Raw genomic sequence first — 16,081 nt, forward strand, 5'->3', positions numbered from 1 at the left:
TTGGGAGGGGTGCCTCCAGGCACACACATTCCTGGTTCCTCCATGCCCTGAGACAGGCTCCTGTGTCTTCCTTGGTTAAGACCTTGGTGGGGAAGAGCATGTTACACAATGACACCCCTCCGACCCCAACCCCAATAGATGATCACCACCACCGTGAAGATGTACTGAGCATGTAAGTACCAGGCACTGTGCTCAACACTTTTTTTAAATGTAGCGAAGGCAACCAAAGCTTAGAAACCTTAAGCGGCAGACCCAAGATCGCACACCCAGAGGGTCTTAGAGCAAGATTCCAACACGTCACCTACGACCTCTTCTGCCTTCAGAGATCACCCTGGTCAGGCAGCTAATCACGACTGCCTATAAAAGCCTGCAGGTCGGAATTGGAATGGGGGGTTGAGGACAAATATGTGATACCTTAATCAATAAAGAAATTAAAATAAAATAAAAAGTCTGCAGGTCTAACTCTTATGGCCTGCAGATGGCACAGAAAGCTGAAGGCTCTACCACATTCTTACCAGACTAACCGCTCCTTTTAAAGCAAAGTAATTATCTTCCTGGCTGGCACACTGCTAGGAGAGGGGATGGCCCTCTTGTGGGGAAGGATGCAAATCAGGTTCCTAAGCCTGCCCCCCGCCCACCCCCCACCCCAGCAGAACTCCACTCTGCCTCCCCCGCTCTCCCATCCATCGGTCAGAAAGCCCTGGAAGCCTCTCCCAGATACACCACAGAAGCGTGTAGTTCGGGCAGGGAGCTCACCACCCACTCATCAGCACCCAACTCGTGCCAAAGGCTCATTGACGATGCCTCATGGCAGAGACGGCTTACGACGCAGACTAACCCGCCATTCCTCCAGACCCTCTTCTGGGTGTCGCTGTAAACCAAACTGCACGGACACAAAGCAGCGCTTGTCCTCCACAGGAACACGGCTTCTGACGGAAACTCCTTCACACGCTTCAGACGCAGGCCCTCAGCTCTTTCGGAGAGTGGGCAGAAGGAACATCCATTTAAACAATCACTTGGGGCCTTTTGTGAAAGAACAGTGGCAAGCACTGTCCTTTCTGTTACCCAGTGCCCCTCGAACAACAAAGCACACGGCAAACTCGGTGCCAAGAAAAAGTTTGTCTCTCTGAGTGTGTTCTCCTTTCTCAGAGGAGGACTGTCTAATCACATTTCTTTGTGCCTCGGCTCTTCAAAACTTCAGAGGCAAGTTCAGTGTTCAAATGCAGTCACTCACTCACTCGCCCAACTACCTTGAAATAGCTATCCTTTGATTTTTTTTTAAACCTCCTCTGATCTTGATTTTATTTCTATGTCTCCTGCTTTAAGTGGTGATTCATTTTGCAAGCCAACTTGAATCTTTTTTCCCCCTTCAAAAGAAGGACATAAACCCTAAGTAAAAGAGGCCTTTTCTTACCCTCTAAAAAAACAAACACAAAAAACCACCAAGGTCCTCCAGCTGCTAAAATGCTCTTGGACTTGCCAGGTTAACACAAGAGAATGTGAGAAAGTTCAGAGTTTGGAGCTTCAGCCCCTCATCTACTCAGACAACGAACCCCAAGCAGAGAAGGATAACAACGACTCAGCTTTTAGGACTCTATGCTCTAGACCAGTGGTCGGCAAACTCATTAGTCGACAGAGTCAAATATTAACAGGACAACGATTGAAATTTCTTTTGAGAGCCAAATCTTTTAAACTTAAACTATATAGGTAGGTACATTGTAAGTAACTTATTTAGGGTTCTCCTAAGCTGGCCTTTGCTAAAAATTCAAGTGGCCAAAGAGCCACATGTGGCTCGCGAGCTGCAGTTTGCCGACCAGGGCTCTAGACTTTCAGGAGGGGAGCTGGTTCCCAAAACAAAAAACGTTCCCACATAAAATAACAATACGTGAGAAAGACTCCACTCCACACGACAATACTTGAGACAGGCTTGACGCAGGGCCGTACTTCTAAGCCATCCTAAGCATTTCTGTGGAGGTCAACGAAACAGGCATTGACTACTGTGATAGATTCTGTTTTCCAAAGATGACGGCAGCAATATTCACCAGCCGCGTGCCCTTTTGCAATGTGACCTTGCTACTCTCCACGAAGAGATGGGGTCTCTCTCTCTCTACCCCCTTGAACTTGAGCAGATTCGGTGATAGCTTTAACCACACCAGGAAACAGTGTAAGTGACAATATCAGTCCCAAGGATAGCTTTAAAAAAAATACATACATACATTACATATATATATATATATATATATATATATATATATATAATATACATACACACACACACACACACACACACACACATATTGATTTCAGAGAGGAAAGAGGAGAGAAACATCATTGATGAGAGAGAATCACTGATTGGCTGCCTCCTGCATACCACCTACTGGGGATCAAGCCCGCAACCCAGGCATGTGCCCTGACCAGGAATCGAACCATGACCTCCTGGTTCATAGGTCTACTCTCAACCACTGAGCCACGCTGGCCGGGTCCGGAAACAGCTTTTTAACTGTCTGGGCACTTCCACTTTCTACCTCTTGGCAGCCAGCCACCACGTGAGGAGTGAGACTGCCCTGAGAAGACCTGGGGAGAAGCTCGAGCCACGTGAAAGGGACTTGGAGGAGGAGATGCCACATGGGGACGGAGCGGGGCCGGGGAGCACAGGACATGTGCTGAGAGAGCCATCTGGAAGGGAATCCCCGTCCCAGCTGTCCCAGCGGCTGCCTTGTGCCTCAGAGACAAATCCCCTCGAGTCCTTCCTCATTCCTGACCCTCAAAACCAGAAGCAAAATAAAATCCATGGTTTTCAGAGGCGGGAAGGGCAGCACCTCACTGACACGGCGGTGGCGGGGATTAACGGTTTAGTGCATGTGAAGCCCTTAGCCAGTAGGTGTTTAATAAACGATGATGATGATTTTTAGTATGTCAAGTAGCAACACGAGAGTTTTGTGTAATACCTGCAGAGGGAACCGACTTTCTCCCGACTTTCTCAAAAACTCTTGTGATAACATGCCATAGTCACACTGTAACATGACCTATGCCAACAGAGGACTTGGCAGGTCATGCCTTCCTGTCTTTCTTGGGGGCCTCTCAGTTACCTTTACAGGCCCCAAACTGCACCTGGTATGATAGCCACATGCACACACACACACACACACACACACACACGTTTTGTATCTAGAGAGAATCACATGTCAGGCCGGGTCCATGGGTTTCTGGGCAGCTATTCAACGGGGAGGCTCTGGAGAAAGATCGGCCGCTGAACTCAAGCCGGACATGCCTCCTGACAAGTGTCCAAGCAGCTGTGATGGTGGGAGGCTCAGGAACGGGGGAGGGGGAGACTCGGGAGGGAGAAACGAGCAGGATGCCATCGGCTTGTGCCATCCACCCTCTACCCACTGGCCGCCTACCCGGGTGCAAACGCCTCTGAAAACTCTGAATAGAACATCAATGCTTTCTTGGCAATTCTTGCTTCCTATGCACATACTTCAACCGTGCCCCTGTGTCCGGCGCGGGTTTATCTAGCCAGCCAGCCAGCCGGGCAGCGCTTACAGAGTGCCCGGTACGTGCATGGCACAGGCAGGGAAAAGCACGCGGGTGACACCGCTGCTGGCACTTTGCAGAAAAACGAACAACGGGATCCTCAGGACGATCAGGGAGCCGTTTCCCACAAGTCAGCCTCTTTATTGCCTCTCACTTCGGAGAACAGACCCCAACAAGTCCCTTCAACTCAAAAGAGCCTGCTCCCTCCCCGAGCCCCCCTCCAGGCCTCCGCCAGTGCCTGCACCCCCAGGTATGCCTGCATCAATGCGGGAGGACTTCAAAGGGGCCCTCAAGTTGGGGAGCAGGCAGCACTTTCTAAAAAAAAAAAAAAAAAAAAAAAAAAAGAAAAGAAAACCCGCTGGGGCTGTGATTCTGAGTCGGAAGAGGAGGAGGGAGAGGGGGAGAGGGGAGCCGAGGGGGCGCGGGGACCTGACAGCACCGCACAGTGCTCCGAGAACCAGCTCCAGAGATGAAAAACCCTGTCTGGGGCTGACAACATCTGTTTTATTTTGAAGGTTGCTAAGGAGAGTTCTAGCCGGGCCAGCATTGTTCCAGCTCAGAACTTCAGAGCGCGTCTCCTGCGTGGGGTGCGGGAGGCAGGGAGGAAAGTGTACCAGATGAACCCCGCGCCTTTCGCTTTCAGATATCAAAGGATCGCTTTGCTACCGGGGCTGACGGGCGCCCTGCCTGGTCCCGCTCCGAACTGGATGTACCTTCCGCTTACTCGCATCACATCGCCTCTTCCCTGCCCCCTCCGTCCCCACTTGCCAAGTCCCCATCTTTGCCAAATAAAGGCTTTGAGGAAGACACAGACCCACGAGCCCATAAGAAGATTTCAAGCCAAAACCGGTTTTGCTCAGTGGATAGAGAGCGTCAGCCTGCGGACTGAAAGGTCCCAGGTTCTATTCCGGTCAAGGGCATGTATAATACCTTGGTTGCAGGCACATCCCTAGTAGGGGGTGTGCAAGAGGCAGCTGATCGATGATTCTCTCTCATCAATGTTTCTAACTCTCTATCCCTCTTTCTTCCTCTCTGTAAAATATCAATAAAAATATATTAAAAGAAAAAAAAAAGAAGATTTCAAGGCAAAGGAAGAGCCAAGTATGAGCTGGGGGTTATACACACACACACACACACACACACACACACACACACACACAAACACACGGCAGGAGGGTGTTTAGCATCAGACAAAGGAGGAAGTGACTTCCTGGCCTTTGGAGAAGTTTCGCTCCTGATAATCAGAGCCATGCCCAAGGCGTGGGACGCAGAGCTGGAACACGGGGAAGGGAAGGGTCGGACTGGCACTGGCAGGCCTGCTTCCTTCCATCCCTGTGATGATGGAGGGGGACAGGGAGGCACACGCCACTCCGCCCCATCCCGCCTAGGTTTGCCTGTAATGAATCGCAGGACTGTAACAGAAACCAGGAAGAGTGGGACTTGCAAGGCGGCATTTAGGACAGTAAGAGGTGGGGGAGACAACAGTGGTGGAAAGGCAAGGACATGTCCAGGGTCTTTACATATATGACGAGCCAGTATACATGCGTGGCAAGGGGATCGACAGGTGCCGGTGCCCTGTGCCTGGGGGAGAGCCCACCAAGGGGAGAGCTAGGGAAGCAGGAGGGCCCTTCTGGGTAACGGGTCCACCTGCAAAGGAAGCATTTGGTGGTTCCAGGGCATTCCGTGAAAAAAAAAAACACGTGTCCCGTTGGCTGCAGAATCCTCTCTCCTGGCACACGGCTTTGCCAGGGAGCACCTAGGAGCCGGGGAAGGACGGGAAGCACGCCGGCAGTTACCCCCGCACAACGGTCCATCTCAAAGGGCCATTCAGCAGGCCCGGACCCTGCAGATCTCGACAAAAGGAAACTCTATCCTCTCCACTGAGGCCACATTATCTAAACATGGCCCTTGCCTGCCAGATTCTGTTTCAGCCAGTTTTGCTTTCACGCCTAGCTTGGGACCCATCCAAGCCGCTCATCCTGGTGCCGAGAGAACGCCAAACGAGCATGAACCGCACAGCGCTCTAGCTCAATACCCCCGAGGAGGGACGGCCCCAGGGAGGGCAGGAGCCACCCACCCTCCACACCACTCACCGAGCCAGGTCACATCCACCGCCGCCGGGGCGGACGTGGCTTCTGCCACCTTGTGCCAGCTCCTGTTATGCCCGGGGACCCAGAGCGCCACGTGGCAGGAGTAGTGGCCAGCGTTCTCTTTGCTGACGTCCCGAACCAGCAGACGGTAGGAGCGAGCATCCGCGTGGCTCAGCGCGACGTGAGGAGAGCTGTGCACCAGGGAGTCGCGGTCCAGCCGTGCCAGCACGCGGGGGCCCGGCGAGGCGCGGTCAGGCGTCCTGCTGAAGTACCACGTCACCTCCGGCCGGACGTCATCCGTGCGGTCCGTGGTGATGTTGCAGCTCAGGTCCAGCTCCTTGCCTTCGGCCACGGACACGTTCCTGCCCACGACGACGCGCAGAACTGGAAAACGGAAAACAAGCGCATCGCGATCACCTGGATGACGTTTGTCCCTTTCACTCCCCCGTGCCCTCTTTAGATCATTTTCTTTTGGGTTCTTATTCACGGCATTAAAGTTAGAGGGCTTTGTACTTTGTACAGCTGTAAATGCTAGAGAAGTTTTTAAAAAATATATTTTATTGATTTTTCGAGAGGAAGGGAGAGAGAAATAGAAACATCAATAATGAGAGAGAATCATTGATCGGCTGCCTTCTGCACTTCCCCCTAACTGGGGATCAAGCCCACAACCCAGGCACGTGTCCTTGGCCAGAATCGAACCTGGGACCCTTCAGTCCGCAGGCCGATGCTCTATCCATTGTGCCACACCAACCAGGGGCTGGAGAAATTTTTCTTAAATAAACTCATAAAGCACATCACCTTTCCTTTTCATTCATAAAAATTCATATACACTTACTGCATGTCAGATATTTTCTGAGTGCTTCATAAATATATATCTTCAAAGCAACCCTATGAGGTAGTCACCATCTCCATTTTACCACTGAGGAACCTGAAGCACAGAGAAGGTAAGGAACTCGCTCAAGGTCACACAGCTAATTAAGTGGCGAAGTTGAAATTCAAATCCAGGCTGCCTGCCTCCAGGAACTCTGCTTTTAACTGATACACTGCTGTGTGGAAAGAAGTCTGCTGAGCACCACAAAACTGAAATTATACTTTCTGCATGTGTATGACAAGACCTGGGTCTTGCCTAAACCGATTTGGCTCAGTGGATAGAGCGTTGGCCTGTGGACTAAAAGGTTCCAGGTTCAATTCCGGTCAAGGGCATGTACCTTGGTTGTGGGCACATCCCCAGTAGGGGGTGTGCAAGAGGCAGCTGATCGAAGATTCTCTCATCGATGTTTCTAACTCTCTATCCCTCTCTTCCTCTCTGTAAAAAATCAATAAAATATATTTAAAAAGAAAAAAAAAAAAAAAAAAAGACCTGGGTGTTTATAGAGACATGACAGTTCTGTTCGGACTGGTACATATTATTAGTTGGGGACTGGGCATGGGGAGGTGGGGGCTAGAGGGTAGGAGCGAGGGTGAAACCATCTTTTAGGTAAAAGAGGGGAAGAATCCTAAACAGAAGGACTGGGAGAGTGAAACCAGACCAGACGGCCTCATGAGTCACGTCTTCGAAATGCAACACACGCAGGGCGCCTCGGACCCCATGAGACATACCTCCTGGAAGTTACACGGAAAGCATGCATTTTCAAACTAAAACAATGGCTTCGGGGTTACCCAGGCCGCCGCCCTCCCTCCTCGGCGTGGACGATGAAAAGCAGCCTATGTTTAGGGGAAGCGCTGGCGGGCTGGAGGCAGCTCTGGTTTCAGCATTCCCCCGCCACAGCTTTTTACATGGAAACGCTTTGCTGTGTTTAGGGGGCTTTTGAAAAGGAGTTGAACATCTGTAATCAGAGTAGAAAAACATTCAACTCGTGGTAACGCTGTGGGAACAGCTGCTTAGATGATCCATAGCCAATAGCTCCCAGGGGATGTGGGATGGGGGGTTGGGGGGGTGGGGAGGCAGGAAGCACAGGCTCAGCCCTGGTCCTCTAGCCAGAGCCTGGAAGCTCCAACCGCTGTCAGAGGCGGCTCGCTGACCGAGGCCGGTGCCAGTTCCAATAGGGCCAGCCCCCCAGCCCGTGCCCTCTGGAGGGAAGTGCTTTCCTGTGAATATTTCCAAAGCCTGACAACATTTCTAACGGGGGTTTCAGGCCAAGTTCAAGACCCACCTTGGTGAAGACAGAAAATGAGGTGGCCACAGTAATTAGAAAAAGGAATCTCAGCCTCGCTTCTCTCCTCCACCCTCCAAAGTCTTCCTCCTCTTGAGGTGGGCCCTTTTATAGGAGCCACATGTAATTTGAGCATGTCTTTCTTTTCATTTTTAAAAAAATATATTTTTATTGATTTCAGAGAGGAAGGAAGAAGAAGAGAGAAAGACAGAAATATTGATGATGTGAGAGAATCATTGACTGGCTGCCTCCTGCACACCCTCCACTGGGGCTGGAGCCCACAACCCGGGCGTGTGCCCTGACTGGGAACTGAATGGTGACCTCCTGGTAGCCATGCCAGCCAGACTAGGAGTCAGTCTTCAGAGGAGTCAGTACGCTGCCCTGAGTCTGTGTGGTGGTTTGAACCACCCCACGTACGACTGTGGTCAGATACTGCTGAGCCCTGCGGCAGCCACCAGCGGCTGGAGGCAGACGACAGCTCAGAAGGGAGCTGGGGGCTGTCCGCACGGAGTCCACGGTCTTAGGCTCCGCGGTGGCCAGAATGTCTCCTCCACTGTACAGTTCTCTGTGCCAAGGTCTCTGCAAGCGGCCAATGCCTTGGCACACCGCAAACCATTATTCCCACATGTTCTGGATTGGGGGGGAAGGGGGGTCCCCTGTGGGAAACAGGAAGGATTCAGGCTGGAGCAAAAGGAAGCAAGCAGTTCTGAGGACTCTTGTAACGCAAGAGGGGACTGTCACACGGCGGGGGACACTGTCGCCCAGGGGGCACAGCCCATTGCCCCAGGAGCTTTGAGCTGTTTATCACAGCGATGCAGGAAGAAGCTGAATGGCAGTGCAGGTGCTGACAACGAGAGAGAGAGTGAGAGAGAGAGAGAGAGAGAGAGAGAGAGAGAGGAAGAGAGAGCGCAGCATCCAGCGCAGGTCTGAACCTGGGCTCCCCAAAGGGAGTCCGTGATGGATGAATGAGAAAAAATTCCTTTCTGTTTTCCTACCTGAAGTATAGCCTCTCCTCTCATGATGAGACTAAACAACAACCCAGCCGAAACCGGTTTGGCTCAGTGGATAGAGTGTCGGCCTGTGGACTGAAAGGTCCCGGGTTCGATTCCGGTCAGGGGCATGTACCTTGGTTGCGGGCACATCCCCAGTAAGAGGTGTGCAAGAGGCAGCTGGTCGGTGTTTCTCTCTCGTCGATGTTTCTAACTCTCTATCCCTCTCTCTTCCTCTCTGTAAAAAGTCAATAAAATAATAAATTTAAAAAAAAGTCTCTATTTTCCTACCTGAAATATAGCCTCTCCTCTCATGATGAGACTAAGCTACCCCCCAGCGTAGTGCTATCTAGTTCTTACACCTTCCCTGGCCGGAGCGTAAGAGCCAGTCTAAGCCACCCATTCCCGGAAGCTCACCCGTCGGCTGGATGACCACGGTGGCCACGTCCACGGCCTTTTCCTGGATCTCTTGCCAGGCGCCCTGCTCCTCGATCCACTCGCTGACCACGCAGCGGTAGGCGCCCTGGTCAGCGGCCAGGGCCCGGCCCACGGACAGGCGGTAGCCGTCGCTCCCCACGGTGTCCAGGCGCAGGTCGCCGCCGTGGTAGCGCTGCTCGTAGCCGGGGCCGGGCTGCAGGCGGCCCTCGCGGGTGAGCGCCAGGACGCGCTGCCAGGCGGCGCCGTGCCGCAGCTCCCACTGCAGCGCCAGGTGCGTGTGCGGCGGGGACGCGGTGGCCGCCTCGCAGCGCAGCTCCAGGGGCTCCCCCAGGCGCAGGCTCAGGCTCCGGCCCGAGCCCGGGGCGGACGGCGGGATGGCGGCCACGTGCAGGGCGTCGGCCAGCACTGGAGGGGGAGGGAGGGACAGACCGTCAGCAGAGCCCCCGAGCCCCCGTCCCAGCGAGCACCAGCCCCCTCTCTGGCCTTGAGCCACCAGCCAGGCTGACCACGGTCAGCTTCCTCCTCCCTTGCCCTGTGCTGATGCCCAGATGGGCACGTTTTCCCGCTGTCATTCGTCTGCCATCTTACCTGACTTTCTCACTTGAAAATGAAAATAAAAGAGGGCTACTAAGACCCCCTGGTAGTATATGGGTGTGTGTGTGTGTGTGTGTGTGTGTGTGTGTGTGTGTGTGTGTGAAAACTCCCTTTGGGAGTTAAGACCTTGGGAAAGGACCTGCTTCTGCTTCCCTTAAACCAGTGGTCGGCAAACTGCAGCTCGCGAGCCACATGCGGCTCTTTGGCCCGTTGAGTTTTTAGCAAAGGCCAGCCTAGGAGAACCCTAACTAAGTTACTAATAACGTGCCTACCTATATAGTTTAAGTTTAAAAGATTTGGCTCTCAAAAGAAATGCGAATCGTTGTCCCGTTGATATTTGGCTCTGTTGACTAACACGTTTGCCGACCACTCCCTTAATCAACCCTTTACCCGCTCTGTGCCTTCGCTTCCACATCTCTGAGGAGGGATGACAGGTGGACCTATCTCAGGAAGCTGAAGGGAAAGCGCCCTGGACTCCAAGCAGCATGATCCCCCCCAGAGGGAGGCTGGGCAGGAGCGCCCTGGGCCTGGCATTGCCTGCGAGTGAGCAGAGTGAGCAGAGCTCCGCAGGGGGAGAACCTCCCAAGGCAAACGGACACCTCAGCTCTCTGCCTGCGCTCTTCGGGCCCTCCCATCGGGAAAGGGGCCCGCCTCTTCTACAAGGAAGTGCGGTCAGTGCCTTTGGAAGGGATTGAGAGGGGGGGAATCAGAGAGGGGCCTCTTCCCAGGGACAGGAACAATCCCCGAGGCCTGTCTAGGAGCTGGATGAGAGAATGCTCGCACACGACGACTCATCATCTCTGGTTTTCGCCACCATCTCACACCCAGAAACTAACGTGGTGTCTTTGAGAAGGGCTGCTCAGGAAAACAGGATAAAACTTGCATATTTAGAAAGACCCATCCCTGCTACAAAACGAATGTAATGACCTTCTAGGGTATACACCCGTCTGAGATTCCGGCTAACGTGACTCAGTCCCAGAGGCCAGTTTTCCCTGACACAGATGAACATGTTTCAAGACCCAAGAGGCTGGCAGCCAGGCCGATTCTGGACCACGTGTGGCAGGTGCCAGGGGCTCCCCCTGGGCAGCCAACCAGCCTCTGTCGTGGGCCGTCCCTCTGCTTTCAGTGACGAGGGGAAGCCAGGGCGCATCTAGCCTAATGGAGAGGTAGCATGTGCCAAAAGCAACGCATTCGTGAGCTGCAATGCAAGAATGCCTTATGGGACATTTTTTCTAAAAATCGTATTAAGGATTTTCCACAGGAAAAAGGAAGAGGTAGATTTGATGTTTTAATACCTTCATCATGGACAGGGCTGTTTTATCCCCTCAGGAGTCAAATGGGGGGACAGTTTCTGAGATATGGTAGGGTTCTACAAATCCTTACGGCGGGAATCAAGCCCTCTTGTTATGTCAACATCTAGCACTTTCTTATGTCAATATCTTCCACTTTCTTAATTGTTAAATACACTCCTGCCCTGCTATCAGTTCTTTCTGGAACAAGGCAGGGTACAAATAAATGCATAATTAATACAAAATAACAACAATAATGTTCCTATTTGGCCACCCCCAAATTAAAATTGTTTGTTTTTGCCCACTTACTAATTAGCTGTGGGATTTTAAGAAAGTAATTACTAACCTCTGCTCTCCCATTTCCTCATGTGGAAATTCAGGAAATAGCCTGTCCTACCTTCTTCGTTGAATTCAGAGAACTGAATGTGTGAGTAAATCTAACAGGAGGGGGGAAAAAAAAACCACAAAAACATTCCCAAACCCTGCCAATGAGGCCCAGTGACTGAGCACTGACTCGTGAACCAGGAGGACACGGTTCAATTCCCGGGTTGCAGGCTCCATCCTCAGTAGGGGGCCTGCGGGAGGCAGCCAATTAATGATTCTCTCTCATCATTGATGTTTCCGTCTCTCTCTCCCTTCCTCTCTCTGAAATCAATAAAAATGTAATTAAAAAAGGAAAAAATATCATGTAGAAAAAACAACAACATTGCCAATACACAAGGTGTGATGAGCTGCACAGCCCGGCCCATCAGCTTGCTGTGCCCATCATAAGCGAGCAGGGACCACATCCCTCTTTCCCGACATAGAACCCGTACAAGTTCAAGAACTAACAGGTGCTTCCGGGCACACGGGAGGACATGAGCTTTGCAGTATCTGTTGTTCCCATCAGGCCAAACAGTATCATCACGGCCGTCAGCTTCTCGTCGCCAGCCTTCACCGAATGCTTACTGTGGCGCCGCACGGCGGCTTTCCACGTGCCATCTCCCCGTCCTCACCTCCTCTGAGGAAGGCACTGTGACAGAGGAGGAAGCCAGCCCACCCACCCATGCCACACAGCTGACAAGTGGCAGAGCCGGTAAGTGACCCACGGAGTGCAGGCAACCTGGCTCAGAGCTGCGCTCCCTGCCACCTGGCCCGCCTGCCTGCAACTCACCGGCCAGGGGAGGGCCCCGAATCACAGTGAAGGGAAAGGACCCTCGGGGGGGTGGGGGGGGGCGGAGGGGGGACCCACAGGGCTCACCCCCTGCCTGCAATCAGATAAGATGCTGCCTCTCATTAGGGGAGGAAGCAGGGCCCCGGAGGTGTTCCGCTGCTGGACAAAGTCACCCACGGCCACGTGGCAGGGGTGAGTGTGGCCACCGGCGTGGTGACCCCCCCCCTTAGAGGATGTACCTTTCACCTGCACCGTATCCTCATAGTTGCCCTGGACGGTGGCGTCGGTGCTGGGGGTGGAGCACTTGTAGTGGCCCTGGTCCGAGGGCTGGACGTTCCTGACGTGGAGCGCCACGGCGTCGTTGGCGGTGCGCCTCAGGAAGATGTCGCCCCGCTGCAGGCGCTCCCGGTAGGCCTGCGCCCCGAAGCCCACCTCCCAGGTGCTGGCCAGCTCCACGAAGCTGCCCCCCGAGGGCGAGAAGCTCCAGTCGAAGTTCTGCTCGCTGGGGCCGTCGTAGTCGCTGACGTTGCAGGGGATGACCAGCTCGGTGCCCACCACGCGCACCAGGCTCCCGGCGGGGACCCTCACCACGCGCCCTCGACAGAGACCTGCGGGGACGAGAGGAGAGAGGCCGGGCTTGGATCCGGCCGGGCCTTCCTGCTGGCACACCTGCGGGCCCTGCTGCTGGCGGGCACGTGGCAGAGCAATGACACGCCTGGACAGCTGGGGGAAACGGGGCCCTGTCTGTGTCCGTACAGAAGGAGCCAGGATGCCTAAACCGGTTTGGCTCAGTGGATAGAGCATCAGCCTGCGGACTTAAGGGTCCCAGGTTCGATTCTGGTCAAGGGCATGTACCTTGGTTGCGGGCACATCCCCAGTGGGGGTGTGTGCAAGAGGCAGCTGATCGATGATTCTCTCTCATTGATGTTTCTAGCTCTCTATCCCTCTCCCTTCCTCTCTGTAAAAAATCAATAAAATATGTTTAAACAAAAAAAAAAAAAAAGAAGAAGAAGAAGGAGGAGGAGGAGGAGGAGGAGGAGTGCACCCGAAATCAGTGCCTCTCACCCGAGTTGCCTAGGATGGCCAGGGAGGAAGACAAGTATTTAAAGTGGGCGGGCCACAGATCTGAATAGCGGGTCTTCCCTCCCGTTACTATGTAACATGCCATCATTCCCGCTCCCCGGGGTGCGGACACGGCGTAGGTTTTGTGGGAGAGACAAGGACACAGCTAATCAAGTATTTACACTTGTGCCCGCCCCTGTGTCAGCCCTGGTCCCCGGAGACCATTCCCCGGGGCTCCGGGGACTGACTGGCATTGATGGATGTCAATTTTTAAATCCTACACCAGCCTGCTGATAAAATGACTTAACTCCGATGATCTGACATCGCCTATAAATTAATTTTAAAATATGACAACTCTACCAAGTATTAATTTTCTATTTTCTGGCTCATTTCCTTCTCCCTACTCTTCACCAAAAGCAGAATGAGGATAGGAAAACACACAGGGGGAGAGAGAAGAGGAGGGAGGGGGCTCGTTGGCTGGTTGCTGGGCCGGGTGTAGTTAGGAACGCAGCCACTCGCCGGGGACAAGCCGGGGACAAAGCCACGAGTTCTCGGGCATTCCTGTGTGACCTCTGAAACGTCTTCATGGCGGGGAAATCCGGCACGATTCCAGACTGCATGCACCACCCGCGTTTGGCACTGCGGCCCAGACCAAATGAGCGCGCGTGACTCCTTCTGGATGCTCTGTGAATGAGACACGGGAGGGAGCACGGGCTCTGAGGTCAAGGAGACCCACGTTCACATCTGGGAGACCTCTCAGCCCGGCCTTCCCTCTGAACTGGGGCACGGAGGACGCCCTGAGTTCAGGAGATGAAATGGCTGGCTAAGGGCCCGCCGTGCAAGCAGAGCTCGACAGAATGGGGACTGCCCGGCAGCAAAGCCACCGTCGCCACAGTTCACAAGGGAACCATGTCTCTCTCCCTCTCTCTTTTTTCTTTTAAATGTATTTTATTGATTTTTTTACAGAGAGGAAAAGAGCGATAGAGAACTAGAAACATCGATGAGAGAGAAACTCGATCAGCTGCCTCTTGCACACCCCCCACTGGGGATGTGCCCGCAACCAAGGTACATGCCCTTGACCAGAATCGAACCTGGGACCCTTCAGTCCGCAGGCTCCATCCACTGAGCCAAACCGGTTGGGGCACCATCTTTATTCTTAGTGACTGCAGCTGGGGAGCCGGATCCAGCTCCTGTGTCTCCATCCTGCCTCCCCACGGCTGCCATGCCACTTGCCTGGCCAAGAGTCTTCAGGGCTCCTTCCACCTACAGGACACAACCCACCTTCCAGATGTCCCCACTGCCATCTCCCCGCGACAAGGTGCCATCCCCCTCGCCACACATACCGCCAACAGCCTCCCAACTGGTCTCCTGGTTAACGTTGTGTGACGTCATTCCTCTGCTCAAAACATTCCAATCATTCCCATTTCAATCAGATACGCGGGAATTCTCCCAGAGGCCGTCCAAACAAAACCTCACAACATCTGGCTGCCCTCGAACCCCCTGCTCCTCCCCCTCTGGCTCCCACCACTGTATTTCAGCCCTGCACTCCTCCTACGGTTTCTTGCACAAAGCAGGCCTGCTGCAACCTCGGGGCTTTTGCATGGCTCCTCAGTCCAGAGCGCTCGCACTCCCCCCCCCCCCCCCCCAGCTTCTTCACCAGCTTCAGATCTTAATTTCAGTGTCACCTTCTTAGGAAGCCCTTTGCTAACCACACTAAAATCGCCCCACCCCATTCTTCCTCCTTCCAAATGTCCTTCTTCTCACTTACCACTATTACACTTTATGTACGTTTATATATCTTTACTATGACTTAGTCTGTTTCCTCCCACTGCAAGGTAAGTTCCAACCTGTTTTGTTCACTGCTGGATGAATGCCAGAGCCTACTCCAGGGCCTGGTACATAATAGTTGTTCAATAAATATTTGCAAAACGAGTGGCCACATGAAAGACATACAAGATAATGCATGGTCTGGCCCATGGCCAGCACTCTGGCTTCTTCTCCAACCATTCTGCTCTCCTGCCCCATAATGCTTATACTCCAACGAAACAAATGACCTTCATTTTCTGGAAACACCATGCGCTCGTGTGCCCTGTGGCCGCTGCCTCGGTGCCTGTGTCAGCAATCCCTCAGCCTCTTGCAAGAAGCAGCGTCAGCGCCACCTCCTCTGTGAAGCCTCCCATCCCCCTCCTATCTCCCATCTCCCATCCCTCCTGCCTCCATGTCCCAGCTCAACCGTGACAATACCTCCGACGCTGCCTCTGTGATCGTGCCGCTGAGAAAGTGAAGCAGATATGAACAGATGATTGAAAGATCAAGTTCTGATCTGAAAACATATAAACCCGAGCTGTGTCTTACATGCAGAACTCAGCTGTCCCCTCAGCCACACAAATCAAGATTTTAAATTCTGGTAACAGAATTCCAACTCGCTACAAGCAATCTGGTATTCAGCAGATTTCCTTTAATAGTGTTAAGTAACAGCTAATAATATTTTTAAATAAATATAAATGATAAAAAAAAAAATAAAGCAGATGGCTTTTTTTCCCAATCAAAAAAAAAAAAATCTGCAGAGCTGCATATTGCCAATTTTTGTCAAAATCTCTTTTAGCAGCTGATAACTGAGGGGAAAAGAATAAAACTTTGCTCTGGTTTTCGCCGAGGCCGGTTTGGCTCAGTGGACAGAGCGTAGACCTGCGGACTGAAGGGTCCCAGGTTCGATTCCGGTCAAGGACATGTACCTTGGTTGCGGGCACATCCCCAGTGGGGTGTGTGCAGGAGGCAG

At 53.0% G+C, this 16,081-nt stretch overlaps 1 protein-coding gene across 1 annotated transcript in view; it reads right to left on the minus strand.

The window, feature by feature from the left end:
• The window catches only part of PTGFRN (prostaglandin F2 receptor inhibitor), a 51,346-nt gene that overhangs the window by 17,284 nt on the left and 17,981 nt on the right, over positions 1 to 16,081 (minus strand). The window contains exons 2-4 of the mRNA XM_084866394.1: positions 12,480 to 12,848; positions 9,184 to 9,609; positions 5,628 to 6,008 (exon numbers count right to left, since the gene is read on the minus strand). Coding sequence (XP_084722520.1) covers positions 5,628 to 6,008; positions 9,184 to 9,609; positions 12,480 to 12,848 — 1,176 coding nt within the window. The remainder of the gene's footprint in view (positions 1 to 5,627; positions 6,009 to 9,183; positions 9,610 to 12,479; positions 12,849 to 16,081) is intronic.

The sequence above is a fragment of the Pipistrellus hanaki genome (assembly GCF_964339955.1).
Source record: "Pipistrellus hanaki genome assembly, chromosome: 18".
In the NCBI taxonomy this organism is placed as follows: Eukaryota; Metazoa; Chordata; class Mammalia; order Chiroptera; family Vespertilionidae; genus Pipistrellus; species Pipistrellus hanaki.